The sequence below is a fragment of the Nelumbo lutea genome, chromosome 8, assembly GCF_056320005.1.
Source record: "Nelumbo lutea isolate HS-2025 chromosome 8, American lotus-T2T, whole genome shotgun sequence".
Classification (NCBI taxonomy): domain Eukaryota; kingdom Viridiplantae; phylum Streptophyta; class Magnoliopsida; order Proteales; family Nelumbonaceae; genus Nelumbo; species Nelumbo lutea.
In genome coordinates, this window is record NC_142691.1 from 20283441 (window position 1) to 20304047 (window position 20607).

The 20607-nt window shown below is 35.0% G+C and overlaps 1 protein-coding gene across 1 annotated transcript; it reads right to left on the reverse strand.

Moving 5' to 3' along the window:
• Positions 1-1986: 1986 nt before the first annotated feature.
• LOC148843219 (disease resistance protein Roq1-like) lies at positions 1987-7990 on the reverse strand. The gene is made up of 5 exons (XM_088956647.1): positions 7030-7990; positions 4945-6025; positions 4582-4860; positions 3644-4483; positions 1987-2773 (listed from the first exon to the last, which is right to left on the reverse strand). The coding sequence occupies exons 1-5, from the start codon at positions 7491-7493 to the stop codon at positions 2549-2551; spliced, it is 2889 nt and encodes a 962-aa protein (XP_088812773.1). The 5' UTR covers positions 7494-7990; the 3' UTR covers positions 1987-2548.
• Between the last annotated feature and the right edge of the window lie 12617 nt (positions 7991-20607).

The window sequence follows — 20607 nt, forward strand, 5'->3', positions numbered from 1 at the left end:
TCAGTCTCCGACAGTAAAAGAAATGAAAAATTTTATCTTCTTTGAATGAATCCGGATTACCGTCGGCACATTCTCCACACATTTCTTTCTCTAGCCAATCTGTATATCTATACTATCTATATTATATTATTTTATATATAAAAGTGTGAATGATATATGAATTTTTTTTACTAAAATTATTCTTTACTTTTTGTAGAAATGTATAAAAGTCATTTTATTACAGTTTTAATGACTACTAAAATATCCATAATTGTGTATTTAGTCCATATCTAATGGTAAGTATTGAAAATGTAATTTAAGTTGTTATTTCCTATCTCATTTAATCCCCTCTTGTAATTAAATTATCAACTCCCATTTTCCTTTATTAAATTAAATTTGTGTCAATATTTTTAACAATATAAATCCATATATTTTAAAACTGACTCAAGAACAAAACTAATTTTAATTCAAGTGGTGGCTAAGCAATTCAACCATCTGAATCAAATTGATCAACCTACAAAGGCACACTTAGGTAATAAAAATTTTTAAATAGAAATAAATTTAGAAATTTACAAAAAAATGTAGAAAATTAGACACGATTATGATAATTTTATTAATCAAATTAAAAAATAAGTGCAGTAAACACAAATTATTTTTATTGGTAATGAAAATAAAATACATAATTTAAAACTGACCAAAAATGAAATTATTTTACTGTTTAGAAAAGGTCGATAGTTTAAATTTTGGGTCAAACATGTTAAACTTTAATGTAATAAATAAATAATAAAAGTTAATAAAATACAATAAATAAAAAAAATACATAAATTTTGCAAAAGACACATTTAGTCACAAGTATAATATCACATATTTATCATATTAAACAAAAAGTAAGTGTGACATATTGGAATTATTTTTACACAAAAAAAAAAAAGTTATAGAAAAAATTGAACACATCTATAATTCTATATTTACACAACTATTAAAAATATGAAGAACATTGTGGAACTTTCTTTTGAATAAAATACTCAATTTTGAATTTAGTCCCTATTTAATTAAACTTTACAACCCAATCCGATTATCACATATTTGGATGAGGTGTTTATATAATCAAATTTGGATTTGCAATCCGCATCCAATTAATAATAAATGTAGTAGTTCAAATTACATTTTATGCCCTCACAAGTGGAGAGACAAAATTCAAAAATAGGATTTAATGAATGTTAGTGGGAGTTATTACATTAAATATAAGACTTAATGAGAAGTATTTGAATGAAGAAAAAAGTGGTTGATCAAATTATGTTTATGTCCTTACAATGAGAGAGAGAGAGAGAGAGAGAGAGAGGAAGATCAAATTAAAAAAGTGGGATATTTTATTCAAAATTTCAAACAAAAAAAAATTCCTCTCATTAACACTTTTTATAGTAGTATAGATATGGTCTTAGACCTTTTATTCATAAATGTTGTTCATTTAGTTTACTGTCACAATTAATGTTTTTTATTAAAAAACAAATTTGCCCCATGATAGCTCAAGATTAAGGGGTAAATTATGTCCAATGAAAATTCCAGACAATAAGATCCATTCACACTTTTATAAAGATTATAAAGAGTATAGATATAGATAGTATAGTGTATAGATAGATATAGATTGTGTGGGGAAAGGAAGACGGGAAGAAGCCTTTCAAAGTCAAACTCCTTTTCTATTTTATGTGCATGATTCCTAAGGCATCTGAGGGAGTTTCTTGAAACAGTTTAGGGGATGTTCTAGAACATGAATGCTTTAATTTTTCTCATCAAAGAGCAGAAAAACAAAAGGCATCCTCTTGAACTCTACTTTTGTTTTCAAAGAAAAACACAAACAAAAATTCAAGAACATGTTTTTGGTTTCAGTTTTTGAAAACAAAAACCATATACATCCAAGAACATTTTTTTTTTTGTGTTATCATTTCAAGAAACAATGTATTTTCAAACCAGATGGTTATGTGTTTTTGAAATTGGGCAACAAGAGAAAAAACATAATTCACATTGTAGAAGGTTTCATTAACTAGTAAACTAAATGGCTGTTTAATGGACTGTAAAACGAATGATAACACCCCATACGCTAGCTATAAAATACATTATATATGAGCATTACGTTCAGTTCAGCTAATCCGAATTATAATCTGCATCTGTGATCACATCAGGTACCAACTTTATTATCGGCAAAGGGACAGGTATCCTGATTGGTCCGATGTAAGGGGCAAAATTGACCACCCTTGGGGCCTCGGCCCTGTCACCATTTTGGACCCTCATCCTCTCAGCCCATGGTCTATCATCTACTAATAACAATCCCTGTTTATCAGCAATGCTATCCCCCTCAAATACGAGCTGCACGGCACACTTCTCCACTAGAAAACTGTTGGACGTGCCCACAACAACGCCGTATCGATGCCCGCTTCGGAAGCAGGTAGCCGGTCGAATGCGGGAATTACTAGTAATTGGAGTCATCCAGTCGCTATTATGCGGTACGTGACACAGCCAAATGTGCCGCTCACCGTTTGCTGGTAGCATAACACGTTGTGAGTAGGTCCAATTACGCTTGGTGGTATAATCGCTGATACGAATGGAAGCAGCAGGATCGAAGCGCAAGCTGTTTCCTGCAATGGCTACATAAACAACGCATACATTCAAAGCTCGGACCTTCCTGTCGAAAGGCATCATGAAAGTTGCTGAACACCCTTCTTCTTGATTGCTGAACTACCCCGGAATCTCTCTCCCAGGAAGAAAATATATTACAGGGAAGAGGACGTCCCCGAGCCTGCACAGAGATTCATCAATGGATTAGCTAGGTAGCACAACTACATTGAAATGATGGCAGCAGATCTCATTCCTAAATTGCTTCTCTGTTTGCAGCATGGATTGGCTGCATGTGGCAACAATGAGATCGGATTAGCTGAATATCATGGCTGTTTTACTGGATGAATCAGTCATTTTGTTCCACACCAGCCATAAATGCAAGGGAGAGATTGAGTGGCTATGGCCACAACATGCGCTTTATGGCTGGTGTTGAGCAAAATGATTGATCCCACAGCCAGCAAAGCAAAACAGCCATCAGATTCAGCTAATCAGGTCTCCACAACAAAAAAGGGGCCAGGGAGAGCCTGTCCCCCTACTCATAAACCCACAACCCGGGTCTACAACCAGCCAGAGAACTTACCAAGCCACCATCAGTTGGTGGATTTACATTTCCATTCAGTATGTGATAGGTATTCCCATACATATGATATTGGGACACCTTTCATAGGAGTGCAGAAGTTGAGGAAAAAAAGTGAAGACATTAGATACAGGTATAATTTTATATGGTCTAGACAAGAAAATTTTGGCTTATCTCCGCATGACACTTTAGTTTACTCAAACTCCTAATAGTGTCAGTGGAGTCTGGATTGGCTGCATTTGATGGCTGTGTTAGAAGCTGTTTAACTAATAATAACCCCTGGGTGCCAATTGAGAAGTTGGAATGGTTGTGGAGCATATACACTTGATGGCTGAGGTGGGGCATTATTATTGGTTAAACAACCCTATCACGAGAGCGGATTAGCTGAATTTCATGGTGTAGAGCACTATTATTGGTTCCACAGCCCATAGCATAGCCGTCAAATTCAGAGAGAGAAAGGGAGAGAGATAGTACCGGATCGCTGTGTTCTGCGGCCATATGATCAGCATGCATTGGTTCGATCCACTTAGGAGTCTGAAATTCCAAGTTGCAATTATTAAGAATCAGCAATTCACAACCATCAGCACACAAGTTCTCTAACCTTGGTGGGAGCTCAGGGATTGATTTAAGCCTTCTGCTATAACTTAGCCAAAGGTCCTGAAGCTGAGAAAGACGAGTAATATTGTCTGGGAGGCTAGAAAACCTGTTGTAGCAAAGATGCAGCTCTTTCAAAGAGGACAAGATCTCCAGATTTGACAATGTTCTCAACGATGAGCAACCATCTGCATGCAAGGCCTTTAAACCCAGAGGAAGCTTTGGGAGTGATTGAAGTTTGTTGCAATCATCCAACACAAGTGAATTAAACTGAGAAAGGTGACTGAGGTCTGGTAAGCTACAAAACTTATTGAAGCTTATATCCAACTCTTGCAGTGACTGCAACCTACCAATGTCGGCTGGAATTGAACTTTCTAATCTATTGCAATAACTAAGAAATAACCTTTTTAAGAAGCGTAAACCTGAAACTGGAGCTGGTGATGTAGTGATGCCATAGCCAAGTTTTGAACATCCATGTGTTATTAGTTGTTTAAGAGATTTCGACTTTTCAAGGCTATTTGGAAGATTCATAAGACTCGTACAATCTCTTAGATTCAAGGAAACCAGCTTTTCAAGATGCCCAATGGAATAATGAATCTCAACCAAACTTATACAGTCTTCAAGAATCAACCTCTCGAGGTTAGGGAACTTCAAGAAATCAGGGGTTTTCTTCAAGTAATGGGAATGACTAAGATTAAGGATTTCCAACTTTCTGAGAAACTGTAGATCAAAAAATACCAAGAAAAAGGAGTTGTATTTCCATCAATTATACATATGATAAATAAAAAATGAATACAAACAATATACAGTATGCTTACCTTGGCTTCCTTCCAAACTTTTCTGATGGTACTATGTTGCATGTCAAGGATAACGAGATTCTCCAAATGAAAACTGGTTGGCATAGACTTGTAAGGGAATCCGTGCCAACATAGCCAACTTAACTCATTGGTGGAAAAATGTCTAAAGTCCCCTCTGAGTTGCACATAATTCAGCTGGAGCAGCCTTAGTTTGCTCATATCTGCAAATGCTTTAGAACTCCAGAGTGAATCTTCTGGCTGAGGAAAGTTCACTACAAGACCTTCAATTTCTTCTGTTCCCTGGTAACAAAGCCAATCAGGTAAGTAGAAATGTACAAGCCCAAGGGCGCATGTATATATACATACACATATACTTGTTCTTACCTTTTGTCTTGTCAATACAACACGAACATCCTCAGGATCCCACAATCTGCTGCGTTTTCCAGGAGAGTCAGGGCATTCTTTACGAACAATTTCCCTACCCATGTCTCGAAGCAAATCATGCATTCTCAGCTCATTCTTGTTATTGATACTTACAAGAGACAAGCGAGTGAGAAAACTTAACCCAATGTCTGAGAAGAAACCACAACCAAGTAGTATTCTACTTACATAGTTTTTGTCCATTCCAATGAAAAAGCATGCAATGTCAAGGAATATGAACTTCTCATTATCATCTAGGGCATCAAAACTTATTTTAAGTTTCTCTTGAATACTCTCTGGTGGAATTCTTTTTAGTTTGCCCACCACATCTTGCCATTCCCTTTTGTGAGATAAGAACGAACCTAAAACCTCAAGAGCTAAAGGAATTCCTCCAGCATATCTTACTACATCCCTTGAGGGATCCTCATAACCATCTTTAGGATGATCTTGCTTAAAAGCATGCAAACTAAAGAGATTCATCGAGTCCTTTAAGCTTAATGTTTGAACCTTATATTTTTCATCTGCTTTTACCCAGTTCAGAAAAAACTCATCTCTAGTTGTTATGATGATTCTACTACCATTACCAAACCATCTACGATCCCTTACTAATTTATCTACTTGGCTCTTGTTGTTTACACCATCCAAAACAATAAGAACATTTTTATTACAAAGTCTCTCTTTGATCACATTTATTCCTCTGTGAACATTTCCCATCTGCAGGTCCTTTTCCCTAAGAATTTCAGAAAGAAGTTGTTCTTGTAACTTAAGTAAATTAGTTTGTTTCTCCAAAACTTCAAGAAAGCTGCTGCCTTCGAATTCTTCATAGATACGGTTATAGACAGCCTTAGCAATGGTTGTTTTACCTATTCCTTCCATACCATAGATGCCTACAATGTGAATGCCATTTGAGGAAAGACTTAACAATGAAATTACATGTATTACACGAGAATGTATTCCAATTACATATTCACCCACATCCAAGTGTGTTTTATTTAGTTTAGTCGAAACCTCTCTAACAATCCCATCTATGAACTTTGCTTCATACCTGCCAATTGTGATCCAATTAAGAATATTTAATAACAATAAAAGCTTAACAAGCAATGGTAGAGAACAAAAATCAATGAATTATCTAAGGCATAGAAAGTGAATGAAGCTTATTTGGATGTAGCATTTCAGATAAGAAGGATATGATAACTTTGGCTGTTAGGGAAAACAGCCTAAGCTATTTGGGATCTTCATGTGCATGAGCATGACACATTATCCCACACAATTCATAACTTGTCTTTTTGACTAAAAGGATATTGTTGCAAATAAGAATGCAACTTGGGTCGGGTTATAAATTTGTTAAAATTGCAGTGAACCCAAACCCTAACCTGATCCTGATGTAGTTGAAATTCTTCAAATCAGGCAAACAAACTTGCGGCCTTAATTCCAAAATACTCTTCTACCCTACACCCATGGTAACATATCATGTGCAGGAAGCTCCCAAACAGCCCAGACCACTTTTTTCAAGCAGCCCATCTTTTAAGCTTTCTATTAGGTTTCTTAAAGTTAAAAGCATACTAAAACCATCCGCATCTCAAAAGTCAACCTCTTCACTATTTGGTTGGGATTTGAGAAAAATGGTTTAGGACCTCTATGAAGTATGTATGACCTAGGGCTTGAACGGTCATCACAACTTTACTGGTGGATTCATTAACCATCAAAGTTTCTGAATGTTAAAATTCAGTCCAAGGTGCCTCCTACTTAACCCTTTATCATGTAATGTTCCTTAACTAGTCACCAATCAGTAATCAAGTAAAGATCTCAGCTTCGTTTCATGGAGGTAAGAGATCCCAGGTTTAGCCCAGAAAACTTTTTGAGTGATCCAAGCAGGGTTGATTAATTTTCCTTATGAAATGAAAATTTCAAGTAGTGAATTGGGAAACACGTTCAGACTTTAGAATTTCGAGTGCAAGGCAACCTACAGTAATTTTCTCTAAATACAAATAATTAATAAAAATGTTTATAATCTACTGAAAAAAGAAAGGTTGAGCAGGGGTTGGTTACCCATCGCCAAGATCCCACTTGGCCAAGCTTGCAGCTTCCGTGAGAGCTGACCTCCATCTCTGCACCTTCTCCGCCATCTCACTCTTTTCGTGTTTCGCAAATGCTTCTGCAAAACTACCCGTCTGTTGCTGGACGTCGTTCGGACCGATGTCGTAGAAGACAGGCAGAACCATCTGACCCAGCGTTCTCTTGCATTCCATGATTTTCGAAAGTTCATCCAGGCACCATCTAGAAGAAGCGTAGTTCTTAGAGAAAACGATGATTGAGATCCTTGATTTTTCGATTTCTCTCAACAACTCTTGCGAGATCTCTTCTCCTCTGTTAAGTTCTTTATCATCTCTGAAGGTGTTGATCCCTCTTTGAACCAAAGCGGTATGAAGGTGGTCGGTGAAGTTCTTTCGAGTGTCTTCACCTCTGAAGCTCAGGAAGACGTCGTAGTTTCCTGTCCAGGTCGAAGAAGCCATGGAAATAAAAGGACCAAAAAAGCACAGCAAATCGAAAGAGGTCAGAGATAGAACGGGGCTTGAGGCGATTATGCGAATTCGTTGCTTTGCCCTATATATATGGTTTTGATTTGTTTTTGGAAATTGGAACTAATGCACTTAACTATTTCAATTGCCAGGTTTTGAGTTCAGGTCACAACTCACAACGAAAAAGAAAATGTAAAACAATATCAAATTGTTGTTTTTTTGCTTATTTATTTAAGAGTGGTGATCCAATGAGTGTGTATGTGTTCTCGTTCAAGACCCGAAGCATTCTACCCTGTTTTTCGCTCGATTTCTCAAAATTTCAGTCTCCGACAGTAAAAGAAATGTAAATACCAAAAAAAAGGACAGTAAAGAAATGAAAAATGTTCTCTTCTTTTCCGGCCAATGAATGAGTCCGGATTACCGCCGGCTTAGCACTGAATAAGACCGTTCTCCCCCTCTTTCTTCCTGTAGCCAGTAAAAAGAAATTCTTGAAAAAAAGCTGAAAGCTCTTCCAGTCTTCCTGCAAGTCTTACAGTACAGGAATGATCGTGGGCCGGGCCGGGCTTAGCATCAAATGGTAGGGGTGCCTAGGCCCAGTCTCAGCCCAGCCGCTACCCTGGGCCTAAATTACAAGCCCAGGCCTAGGCGGGCTTACAGTCTTTTTGAGCCTAATGAACGATAAATTAAGATAACTTTGTAATAAATAGTATTCAAAATGGAAAATGATACGACTGTAGAGAATGTTTTTGGGAATGACATGTTGGCTCATTGAATCTGTGCTTGCTTTTTTGATTAAAATAATATTGGAAATATTTGAAGATTAAAATATTTTATAATTGTTCAGAAATATAAATGTGCACATTTGATTTTCCACTTGGGAGTTTAATTGTCCACTTAAATTTGATGGATTGGGCATTGATGGTGATTAGACATCACCTATTAAGCCCTTTCCAGATTGAATGCTTGCTAAAAATAGCATTTTTGACCATATGGTTTGACATCCAAGTGACGTATTTGATCAAGTTAATTGACACGTGAAGTTTAGTGACCATATTTGGAGATGCCTTTGATGGGCCATTCCCACTTTTGTTTTGACTTGTGGAAGGTAGGCTTATAGATGTTTTAACCACGGAAATGAATCACTACTGCATAATAGTATAGGTCTCTCTTGCTTGGGCATTAGTAAGGATATTGAAAGCATGACTGATTTGATCTTGCACTTTCATAACCCATATGTTGCTTTTTTATTTTATGAGTGGCCACTCGATTTCAAAAAAAAAACTTGTTTCAACCCAATGGATGTTTTTGTTTTAAAACTTTTTTTTTTTAATTATAAAAAATAGTGGGAGATTGTTAGTATTTGCTAATTTCAAAAAATATATATTATTCATTTACTTATTCAGTTGACACATGACACATGAGTTTATGATAGTATTTAGATTGGGATTTTAAGTGTAGTAGGACTGTATTGAGATTAGTTTGATGGGTAACTAATTTCATTCAGTGATAAGAATTATTAGAGTCCTATTCACCTTTGATGGGGGTTATAAAACTACTCGGTGGTTATGGACCCATCACATTTGGCCTCAAGATCCAAAAAGACCAGCGAGCTCAAGAAGTTGAGAAAGAAAGGAGTGCAGAGGAAGCATTCAACAACAATGGTCGGAACATAAAGCGAAGTCCAAATACGTATGCAAATTTGAATCTAATTTCTTTTTGTTTCTCTGTTCATCAACTGGATGAGTTTTAAAATTTGCAATCCACTACTTGGAGGCATCCAATGACTTGGAACTCTCACCCCCAAATCCATACTAGAGTTGCTAGTAACAATGAAGAAGGTAAAACTAGCACCCACTAGGGGTGTTCATTATACAGTTTAAACCGCTAAATTGAATGAAAATAGATTAAAATTAGCAATTTGGTCTGATTTGGACTTAGAAATGGATTGGTTCAGTTTAAATCGCTATAGGGTTTGGGTTTTGACTCTAGGGTATCTGATACCTAATATCTGGGATGCATAAATATGCAATGTTTTAAAAAATGACCTGGAAACGGAACCGTTTTGGCCACTGGTTTTTGGTCAATAGTTTAACTGTTTGGGTCAATGGGTTGTTGACCTTTCAATGGTTTTTTTTACCAAAGACTGGGTTTGGGGTAAAATAAAACCGGTTGCCTAGATGGTTCTTGGGCCAAAAGGTCCGATCGTCCAGGTCAATATCAGTTCGAAAACCTTGAAAATATGAACCTATTATATTATATATCATGCACAAATTTATAAATTTTAAGTATTAAGATAATTATTCTATTATTAATATTTTATTTGTATAAATTTCTTGGGATTAAAATCATCATTTGATGTAAATTTGGATTTGATAGATTGTTTATTTCATTTAGTTATAAAATGCTAATTTTAGATATTATTTCTTTTAATTTTTAGTTGGAATTGTTAATCATATATATGGATTGATTGTTTTGATGAACACAAAAGTTAATAAAATCTATTTTATTTCATTAAATAACACAAAAGTTGAAATGGCTTAATTGGCACTATCATTAATTGATTTGGGTTTAAATCACACTATAAGCATTAAGAAACTCTTTTTTAGTAGAAAATGTTTGGTCACGGGGTTTAATGGGCCGGGATGGGTTTAACAGGTTTGGGACAGGACGAATTTAGGAAATTAAGAGGAAAAGTTAAGACAGATTTAGAATCAGGACACATAGGCGAGTTCGGAAATGGGTAGGGCAATTTGTACGAATACCCTACCCATTGCCATTCATAATTATATTTTGCTATTATGTAGGTATGACTGTATTATTTGGGCTTTCTAATTATGCTAAACCCAATAGAATAGATAGCCCAAACTTTATTAGAAACTGGACCAAACCATTTTTTACGATTTGGCCTGATTTGATTTCTATTCTAAAATAGTTTGATATGAGTTCTTGTCCAAACCAAATAAAACCAGACCAGGAACACCCTAGCACCCACTTCTCCAAACTGAGCATTGGCCATTCTGATAACCCGATAACCCACCAAGGATTAAAAGACCATGGCAAAAAGCCACCCTATCGCGTTGCTTCAAGATCTGCCAGAGAAAGAATATATAGCAGCCTTCACACAATTGAGTCCAACCCAGTTTCAGATATAACCATTTATCAAATGAATAAGGCTGCGATCCATTTCCTGGTTCAGAACTTATCATATTCATTGTTCTTTGATTGACTTAAACTTTAACACAGGCCCAATTGATACTAACTACCGCTTGCCAACTCATTTCCAACATGCTACATCAAATAAATGGGTTAGATGTGATAGATGGATCGGGTCAGAAATTGTCTCCCCTGTTGTATGCATGATTAATAGTTTAATACGTTTTCTTGCTGTAATCCATAAAGGGGCGTCAAGGCATACGTGATATGTGTCTATATGTAAGTGTGTCACTTATATTTGTATATGTATATGCAGTACATAGATAAATAAAAAAATGTTAATGAATGTAACTTCCTAATCATATATATCATGCATCCAAATGGCCTAAAATAGGCATAATATGGGTTGGGCAAGAATCGGGTTCAACAGGACTAGAGCTACAGTCAAAAGCCCAGCCCAGTATTGGTTCAGTGAACCCGCATGTTGGTTGGGCCCTTTGACTGGCTGGACCAGCTTGGGTTAGAGCCAGCTTTAGTCAATGAAATCAAAACACACCCCTCCGAAGACCCCAGAACCCAATGGACGGAACCATCATTACGAAATTGCCTTTTCAATCAAAGAAAATGGAGAACCTTGGGTCACAGTCCTGGATAGCTAGCATCCAAATCACAAACAAAACATTCAAACAGGGGCCTTTTCTAAGAAGCAATAATGTCACTTTGGTGACAGTCAATAATTTGTTACGCTTTCATACACATTCTTATCTTGCAAGTGCCAACCGTAACAGAGATTTGAAATTGAATTCCGCTTACACCTGAATTCCGGAGGGGGGTGTTATGGGTTGGGAGATGAGCTACACCCACTGTATAGCCCTTTAGAAGATTTAAACAGACACATTCATATCTTCATGCTTGCTAAGTTGCCATCATTATCATGTCATTTTTATTAACATTATTCCATGCTTTCGGCTGAATACAACGTCTCTGGTCCAAGCAATGTCATAATGGAGCTGAGGAAATATGTATTCGTTGGGTGGAGGTGTTATATTGTCACTTTTCATTTTCCACATCTTTAAGTCTATAATTACTTTCACATGTAGTTAGGTTTTTCAATGTATTTATGATATCATGGGTTGATCTATTTTGATTCATTTGGTTGAATATCGGAAATCAAAAACAAAAACATTTTGTTTCTGCCCTTCAGCGTTGAATAGAGCAAGCATAGCTCAAAATATGTACTAAATACTGTAAAATTCGGTATTTAATATGTTGAATATTGAGCGTGTAAAAGCATCAATATTATATTTATTTATTTTTTTAATTTCAAGCTATGTCTATTTTACCACTTTTAATGCACACCACTCATTTTCTTGATTCCTATTATACAATGTTTCGGTAACCCCTGAAAATCGATACATATCTATACTTTGAATTAGAGGGACTGTTTCATGCTTGAGTGTTGGATCAGCCATCTTGAAACTGGGACAAATTGCTTCTTGTGCCAATCCGCCGGTCACAATCACCTCATAATATGATTAGCCCCACTTATCCCTCATTTGGAATCTACTTGACAGCCCTTATTTATAGGGGTGTTCATAGTCCAATTTGGTGTGGTTTGGAGAAGATCTCAGACCAAACTAGTAAATTATGGTTTGAGAAATTTTCAAACCAAACAAAACTGTTTTGGTATAGAAACCAAACCAGATCAAACTGTTTTATTATGGTTTGGTGCAGTTTTTAATATGGTTTGGGAACATGGATGATTCTATGATTCTATTAGGCTTAATCCAATTAGAAAGCCTAAATAGCTTCCCTAAAAATTAAAACTTAAAACTTTTATTTTATTATAAAATAAAGAGTTTATTATACATTTATAATTTTATGCACTCAATTTAGATATATTATATATATTATTTATACACTTACATTATATATATATATATATATATATAATTTTGGTTTTACGGTTTGAACCGTATAATGAAGAGTGCAAAATCTTGTATTTTGTATGGTTTTTTATGTATTTGTACTATATATATTTGCATTTGTACTCTTTACAAACTGAGCCTAAGAATTTAGAACTAAATTGATTGGTTCTCAGGACAATCAGGTCTTACCTGACAAAAATATATGTATGTGTGTGTATGTATGTATATATATATAGTTCAAGTTGAGTCTGAGTCAGTTTAGGGTAAGGAAGAACCGGTTCAGAATCAATAATAATTGTGACAACATATCATGAACTGGAACCAATCCATCGATACCAGATCCTGGAACCAGAACTGACCAAATTGTTCGGGTCCATCAGGGGTCTGTTGGGTCAGAGCTGACCCATATCATGCACGGATGCATGTAGATGGTACCTTGAATTGAGATGAGCCCTTTGTTAGGCTCTGAATTTATTAAGTGGAGGGGCGGCCAACATGTTGCAATTAAAAACTCAGAATTCATAATGGCATTTTAAGAAAAAAAAAAGCGGTAAGTCTTTAAAATAAGGAATACCAAATGCAGCCTAAATTTTATTAACCATTACCAAAAGGAAGATACAAAAGTACATGAAAGAATGTATCCCACATTGATATTCTCAAGTTCTACATCCCTTATTATTTGGTTATACCCAAGATTAAGGCCATTCACAAATTCAGCAAGCATCAAATTGCTATCACCATAGAAGTTTTGAAAAAAAAAACACTTTTTCTCACCACTCCACATGACATTTTGGGCCCAAAAGATTCATTGGGGGCCCAAAATATCTATAGTACTAATAAAAAGGCAGTAGCCCCATTTTCTGGACTTTTCATTAGGCATTTTTACTCCTTACCTAAGTAACATACAACGGGCATATATGTCCTTTACTCTCACTCCAAAAACTGTTCACTTATAATAATTAAGAAACTGCCCACTTATAATTGTTCAAAAACTGTTCATTTATAATAATTAAGAAACTGTCAACTTATAATTGTTCAAAAACTGTTCACTTATAACTATTCAAAAACTGTTAATGAATTGTAAATAATTTTATTTTGGAGATACTGTCACATGCAAATGCATGTACATGTTTACTAGTAAATACTAAAAGTCCAAATCGGGGCCTTATAGCACAATACTTTGTGAATGAGCTTTTCCTATCGCAGCTTATTTTTAACCGTTCACCTGTCATTTAGGCTGCATTTGAGAGTGCTTCTCAATGGGTATTTTTGTGCTTTTTAAGTTGGGTAACCGAAAAGTCAATAAAAAAAATGTTTGGTTAAAAAAAAAAAAACTCAAAATGACATTTTTACATAGAAAATGCATATTTATAAAAAGTAGGAAAAAACTCTATTTAACTTTTTACACTTGTAAGAAGCTATTTTGGACAAAAAAAACTGATGACCAACCAAACATTAAAAGGTGTTTATTCAAAAAGTCCAATATGAAATGGGTTTTTTTTTTTTTTTTTTTTTTTTTTTAAGCCAAGTTAAACCAAGAAGTACTTCAGTACTAGTGTTTGGGAATGTGATTTAGTGAAGTCCATAAAAGTTCGGTTTGTTTATGGCACAAATTCCATTTGCACGTATACAAATTGCATGGGAGTGTGAGTTAGGACAATGGAAATTTCGGTTCATTTTTGCTTCACATTTTATTTTACTTTGTTCTCTTATTTGCTAAAAACTCTGTTCCAAGTTTTACTTACACCTTGCCCAAAAAAAAAAACCTTCGAGTGTGTCAGCACAGTGCTAGCAAAGGATCCCGATCAAGGTTTTTAAAATCGGACTGGATAGGGAACCATTCTGGGTCCAGTTCCTGGGTTGAATGGTCCAATCAGCCGGTCTGAATGGATGGCCCACTCAGACAAAAATAAAAAATTAAAAAAAAATCAAAAACACAAAAAATGGCTAAAAACTGTTCACAGGTTGAACAGTTTGACGGTTTGACTGCCTGTATCAGCAGTTTGCTGATCATATCAATAGTTTTTTGGCCAAAAGCGGTTTTGGGGTTAAATGAAATTGATCAGGTGATCGGTTTTTGCAGTCTGACCATCCAATCCAGTCTGATTTTGAAAACATTGATCCTGATAATGAAGAACTTGCTCAATCAAAGCAACAAAATTCCACATAAACACAACAACATATGAATTTGAGTACAGAAATGTGACGGCCAAACCCTTTTAGGGATAGTAGCACAGCAAATGATTGAACCAGTTTCTTGGCTCAATGCATTTTTTCGAAACACTAAGAGTCCATTTGGTTCATGGTCAGGATCAAAAGTGAATCAGAACCAAAATCCCTTAAAATCAGAATCGGAATCACCCATTTCCATCACGTCTCACCTATATGGTTCAGATGGTAATCGGAATTAAATTCCAATCATCCTTATTTAATCAATAGAAAATTTTGATTTTTGTATTAGCTTATTAATATTTTATTAGTATTTAATAATTAATAATTTAATATTTTATGATTAATTTATCATTATTTTATAATCATTTATAATATTATTATTTTATTACATTTTTATCAATATCTTATTAATATTAGGGAAGGGTGTATTAGGGTCTGGGGGGTTTTTGGTTAGCAGTTGTTTACTTTCGGGCAAACTCTAAAATGGGAATCTCATTGGGGGGTTGGAATAGTCATTCCCCTATACGAGAATCAGAATCCCATTTCCACCAAACAAACGACTAGAATCCTAATGGGCCTTTCCAATCCTAATTCCAGGCATCTTAAACGGACCCTTATTAATGGGCCTTTCCAATCCTAATGCAGCTATTCTTTGAATTAAGTATTAGCTCCATTGTTTTTCTTTTCTTATTTGTGCAGGTTACATGTTCGTGTATTTGTCATACTGATATTAAGAACTAAGAAGAACAAAATTTTTAATGTTTCTCATGGCGATCTGCAATGCTTAGGAATAACATCGCTATCAACCATCATGCCATGTTAATATGTTACTACTAATTAGCAAGCGTGAAGTCCTCTCCTTTCAATTCAAATGGATCAGCAGGCGAGCAGCAGCGGTGAGCTGGCCAAATCCCATGGAGTGCGGGTCCGTGACTAACCCATCCTAATCAAATCTGGGGAGACTGAGAATTGAGATCTTTCTTGGTCGTGAACGAAACCGTGTTCGTAATTTCGTATCCCTCCTTAACACGTCTTTTCTTTGAACTGGTTTAGTTTACGACCATTGCACCCGCAAATCTCAGCGCATGAACAAGACTTTCAATAAAAAAGAAAAAGAAAAAAACCAGAAGCAATGAAGCCGCTGCTCAGCTCATGTGCAAATGTTGGAGTTGGAGGGATGGAAATAGTAGAAATCGCGTAAATGATTCAGCTTGAAAACGTGTTCACCAAAAACTAGACAGAGTTTCGTAAAAATTTGGGAATATTCCTAGAACAGCTGGCCTTGGATCCTTTTCCAATTTCACTTCCTCTCAAGTCGGAGCCATTGAGTCATTGACCAGAGTACTGACTACCTGCTCTGAAGTCTGAGGTCTGTTAATCTGTCTGTCACTGTCATATCTTGCAAAGGGGACCCTTGTCTTAAAACTCGGGTAAGCTTTGTCCATACACATGGCTAGTTGCTGGCTGCTACTGCAATTTCCCGAGTTTTAAGATCGTCTCTGCTCTCCTCATTTCCCGCTTCCCTCTCTCCCTCTCTCCACTGGTGCTGTCCTCTTCAATGGCGGTACCATCTGAGACATCAACTCTATTCATACAATGGGGCCAATCAGGGCATGCCACGTCAGCCTCACCTTAATCAGATGACCTTGGTTGTATCATGTTTGGCTCAATATTACTAGCATCAACCAAGTGTAGATGATTTTCTCCTTAGGTGGTGTTTGGTAAGTTTGAAAGGGGTCTGATATCTAAAAACTTGCTTTTCAGATGTTGGATGATGGTTGAACCTGAAAAGTGAATCATTTATAACAACTAAACAAAGAATATAAATTTTACAGCTTATAAGCAAAGATTAAATTTTACCCAGAAAAAAACAAAGATTAAAATCGGGTATCATATCCATATCAGCGCATTCAGATATGCATGAACATATATGGATATAAAAGGAAGGTTTTTTTTTTTAAATATTTAAAAACTTTAAAATATTGGATAAAACCCTTTAATACCAATAAAATTAAAAAAGGATAATAAAAATAAAAAATATTGGACATAGTAATATTTTAATCCTTATTGATAAGTCTTTGACCCTTAAAAGGGTGCACAACATTTGGCTCCTTGGACAATTATTAAAGTTGGGAAATCGTGGGAGAGTTCTAAACAAGCATGGAACAAGGATTTGGTTTACCCAAGTTGGAAGGGCAACTGGAATTTTTTCTTCTCCAGACAATTCTTCTAACCTGCCTGTGGGCACTGAGCTGTGCCCATACCTTCATGTGTGCAGAGCCGGGCACATGCTTTGGTCCCAGGATTTGAATGGCAAATCCCGTGCGAACACATCCATATCCCTTCAGCCACTCTCTCCATGCTTCATGCCTTTAAACGAATCTCTGATGTGAAATCCAACCCGTATCATGTCATTACTGCTCTGAACTCTTGACCATTGTTCTGAGGTCGAACTGAATCATAAATTCAACCCGAAACCAGAAAGCAATTCATCAGAATTCACTCATCCGGTACAATTCATACATGCCCATGTCGTTTACTATGTCATAGACCGTATATATATATATATATAACACCCCAATTTAAATCAAACTTAAACAATTTTTGTCTGAATGTTTACCCATTTACCCAGAGAAGGGAAAACGAACAAGACCTAAGAGGAAGACAGAGAGATGGGGTGATGACATAGGTATGAAATGAATTGATGAGATCAATGTGGATGTCACATCTTACATGCCCACAAACCAGCAGCATGCTTTGGCTTGCTGTGCGACTTGTGGGAGGGGTTCCTGTGAAAGAGCGGGAACAGCGCCGTGACTCGGACCGGGTCAACATGAGACCAGGCGAGAGGTGACAGGACTAAGGAGACAGCGATGATCACCCATGTTAGATGTTGGGCCCTCGGGCACGCGTTATCTTGATCAAGGGTCCCACCCCTTACATCACCCCTGTTTGACAAAGTTTTTCACTCGCTGCAACTCTCCTTCCTTTTCCATGGTTAGCTGTAAACCAAACCAAACAAGGCTTTCGAGGTGGTTAAAATCATTTTAAAACCATTCATTGGTTGCTCCAATTATAGCTCTCAACACGCTAACCCACAAAAGTCGATGCCATGAAATCTCTCTCTGTTTGTTTTGTTTAATTTTGAGCTGCCACTTCTCTTCACATGCCTAACCCTAACGTCTATAAAAGAAATGATCTGTTTGACTAATAACACCCAGACCAAGTGGCCAACCTATCACCATCTGGTTCAATCATTGAACCACTATCAAATCAAGGTCAGTATGGGTCGAATCAGACGAACCATCCACTTTTGTATCTGTGTTTGGTTAAAGTGTAACTGCAAATATGTTTGGTGCAATTGAAGTTATTTATGATTCATGAAAATGCAATTTTGTTTTGATTTTGTATTGATAAATTCTATTTTCCTTTTAAACATATTTGATTGTAATGAGTACGATTACAAGCACAAATTTAGAAATTGGATTCTACCTTTTTTATATTGATGAAATTTGAGTATAAAAATGTGTTTTCACTTTTTGGAATCGAATTTTGGGCTGTGTTTGGTTGCAGTGCAATTTTATTTGTATTAGTACAAATGCATGGGAATGCAAATGTAAAAAATTCAAATTCTGATTTAATTTTGTTTTGGATTTTACTTTATTCTGTTTCATGTCTTAATTTATTTCATTTGTACTGCAATCAAACAAAATAAACTAAAATTTGAAATAAAAATAGGTCAAAATTTACACTCAAATCATTTGCACTGCCATGATTTTGCATCAGTGCAAATTTATTTGTGTTGCAACCAAACACAGCCTTGATTTCATTTTCAATGCAAAAAAAAAAAAAATGTAAGAAAAATATTCATTTTCATTTTTTTTAGTACAAAAATGCATTCCTTACCAAATTTGCTTGGGTTCGGCTTTTGCACATTTACCAAACGCAACAGGTGTCATTGGGGTTTGCTTGGAAGAACTTACCATAGAATAGTACTATTGGCGGATTGGCCTCCTCCTAGGATCCCAATCCCATTTACTAATTACAACTGAATAATTATGGCCTATTTGTTTCCTCTTAACTCTTATCTCTTAAAATGAATCTTTTAACTTTAAGAGAAAAATTGTTGTTCATTTCCTCTTATCTCTTAAAGTGCAATCATACAACTTTTTATTTTTCAATGATACTCCAGAAAAAAAAAACAAACAAAAACTCTCATATATAAGGTCAAAATGAATATTTGATAATTTTTATCAAATTTGGTTGGGTTCGGCTTTTGCACATTTACCAAACGCAACAGGTGTCATTGGGGTTTGCTTGGAAGAACTTACCATAGAATAGTACTATTGGTGGATTGGCCTCCTTCTAGGATCCCAATCCCATTTACTAATTACAACTGAATAATTATGGCCTATTTGTTTCCTCTTAACTCTTATCTCTTAAAATGAATCTTTTAACTTTAAGAGAAAAATTGTTGTTCATTTCCTCTTATCTCTTAAAGTGCAATCATACAACTTTTTATTTTTCAATGATACTCCAAAAAAAAAAAAAAAACAAACAAAAACTCTCATATATAAGGTCAAAATTAATATTTGATAATTTTTAGAATTTAGAATTCAAAATCTTTGCATTCAGAGTTCAAGGAAAGAAAACTTCAGCATTACCAATATACTTCTTAATGTAATTATTACACTTTCAGATGTCAGATTTCATAGCAAATGAACAAACCCTTAGTGAATGTATAGGGATATGTGTACCCTAAACAAACCTAGGTTGATTTAGGCCACATTTGGGAGTGTTTAAGTTAAAAATAAGTACTTCAAAACAAGTACTTATTTGAATAACCACTTATTTGTATTTATCATCCAACTTTTTCAAGTGCTTATTTTAAAAAATAAACACTTATTTCATATTGGGCGTATGATAGTCTTTTTCTCGGATAAGCATTTAAGTAAGCATTTATGACTATTTTGTCATTCATTTTCTTTCAAAATTTCAAAATATACCCTTATGAAAGTACTTTTATTAAATTACTTTTATAAAAACACTTTTATGAAAGTATTTTTATGAAAACATTTTTACAAAAATACTTTTATAAAAGCACTTTATAAAAGTATTTTTATAAAATTCAACTAAGGATAATTTTATAAATGATATTTTAAAATTCAACTAGGGATAATTTTGGAAGAAAAAAAAATTGAATAAGTGCTTATGCAAAAAAAGCTAGAAACTTGGACTTAAAACATAAGCCCTTATTTTTCAAATAAGCATTTATTTGGGACTGATTTCCTAAATGCCAATTAATACCTAATAGCTCAAATGAGCACTTATATTGAATAAGCACTCCTAAACATGGCCTCAAATCAGGTCTTTAGCATGCTAACACTAAGAATAAAAACTAATAATTTTGTCCATCATTCTTAATTGATTAGATATATAGTGCTTGTTACTGATTATAATTAGAGCGGGTTAGCCTAACCCATTGAATTTGTGAATCATGTTTTTGACAAAGCCAAAGCCAAGCTCATAAAATTAGGGCTTCTCATGGTTCGATTAATCAAATTGTAGGCATATGTTTGAAACTGAACCAGTTATTCAATTTTTAGAAAATACCAAATCAAAACCAAACTGAATCAATCGATTAATTAATTGACTACTTCGATTTTTTGTTTTTTTTTTTAATTTGTATTTATAATATATATTATAAATACATATAATTTAAATATTATAAATATATATTATATATAATAAAAATTAATCTTTATTTTTTTAACAAGTTAATTAAAACCAAACTGACCGATTTTGGTTAACTAGAGTTTTTTATTCAGATTATCGGTTTCAGTTCGATTTTCGAC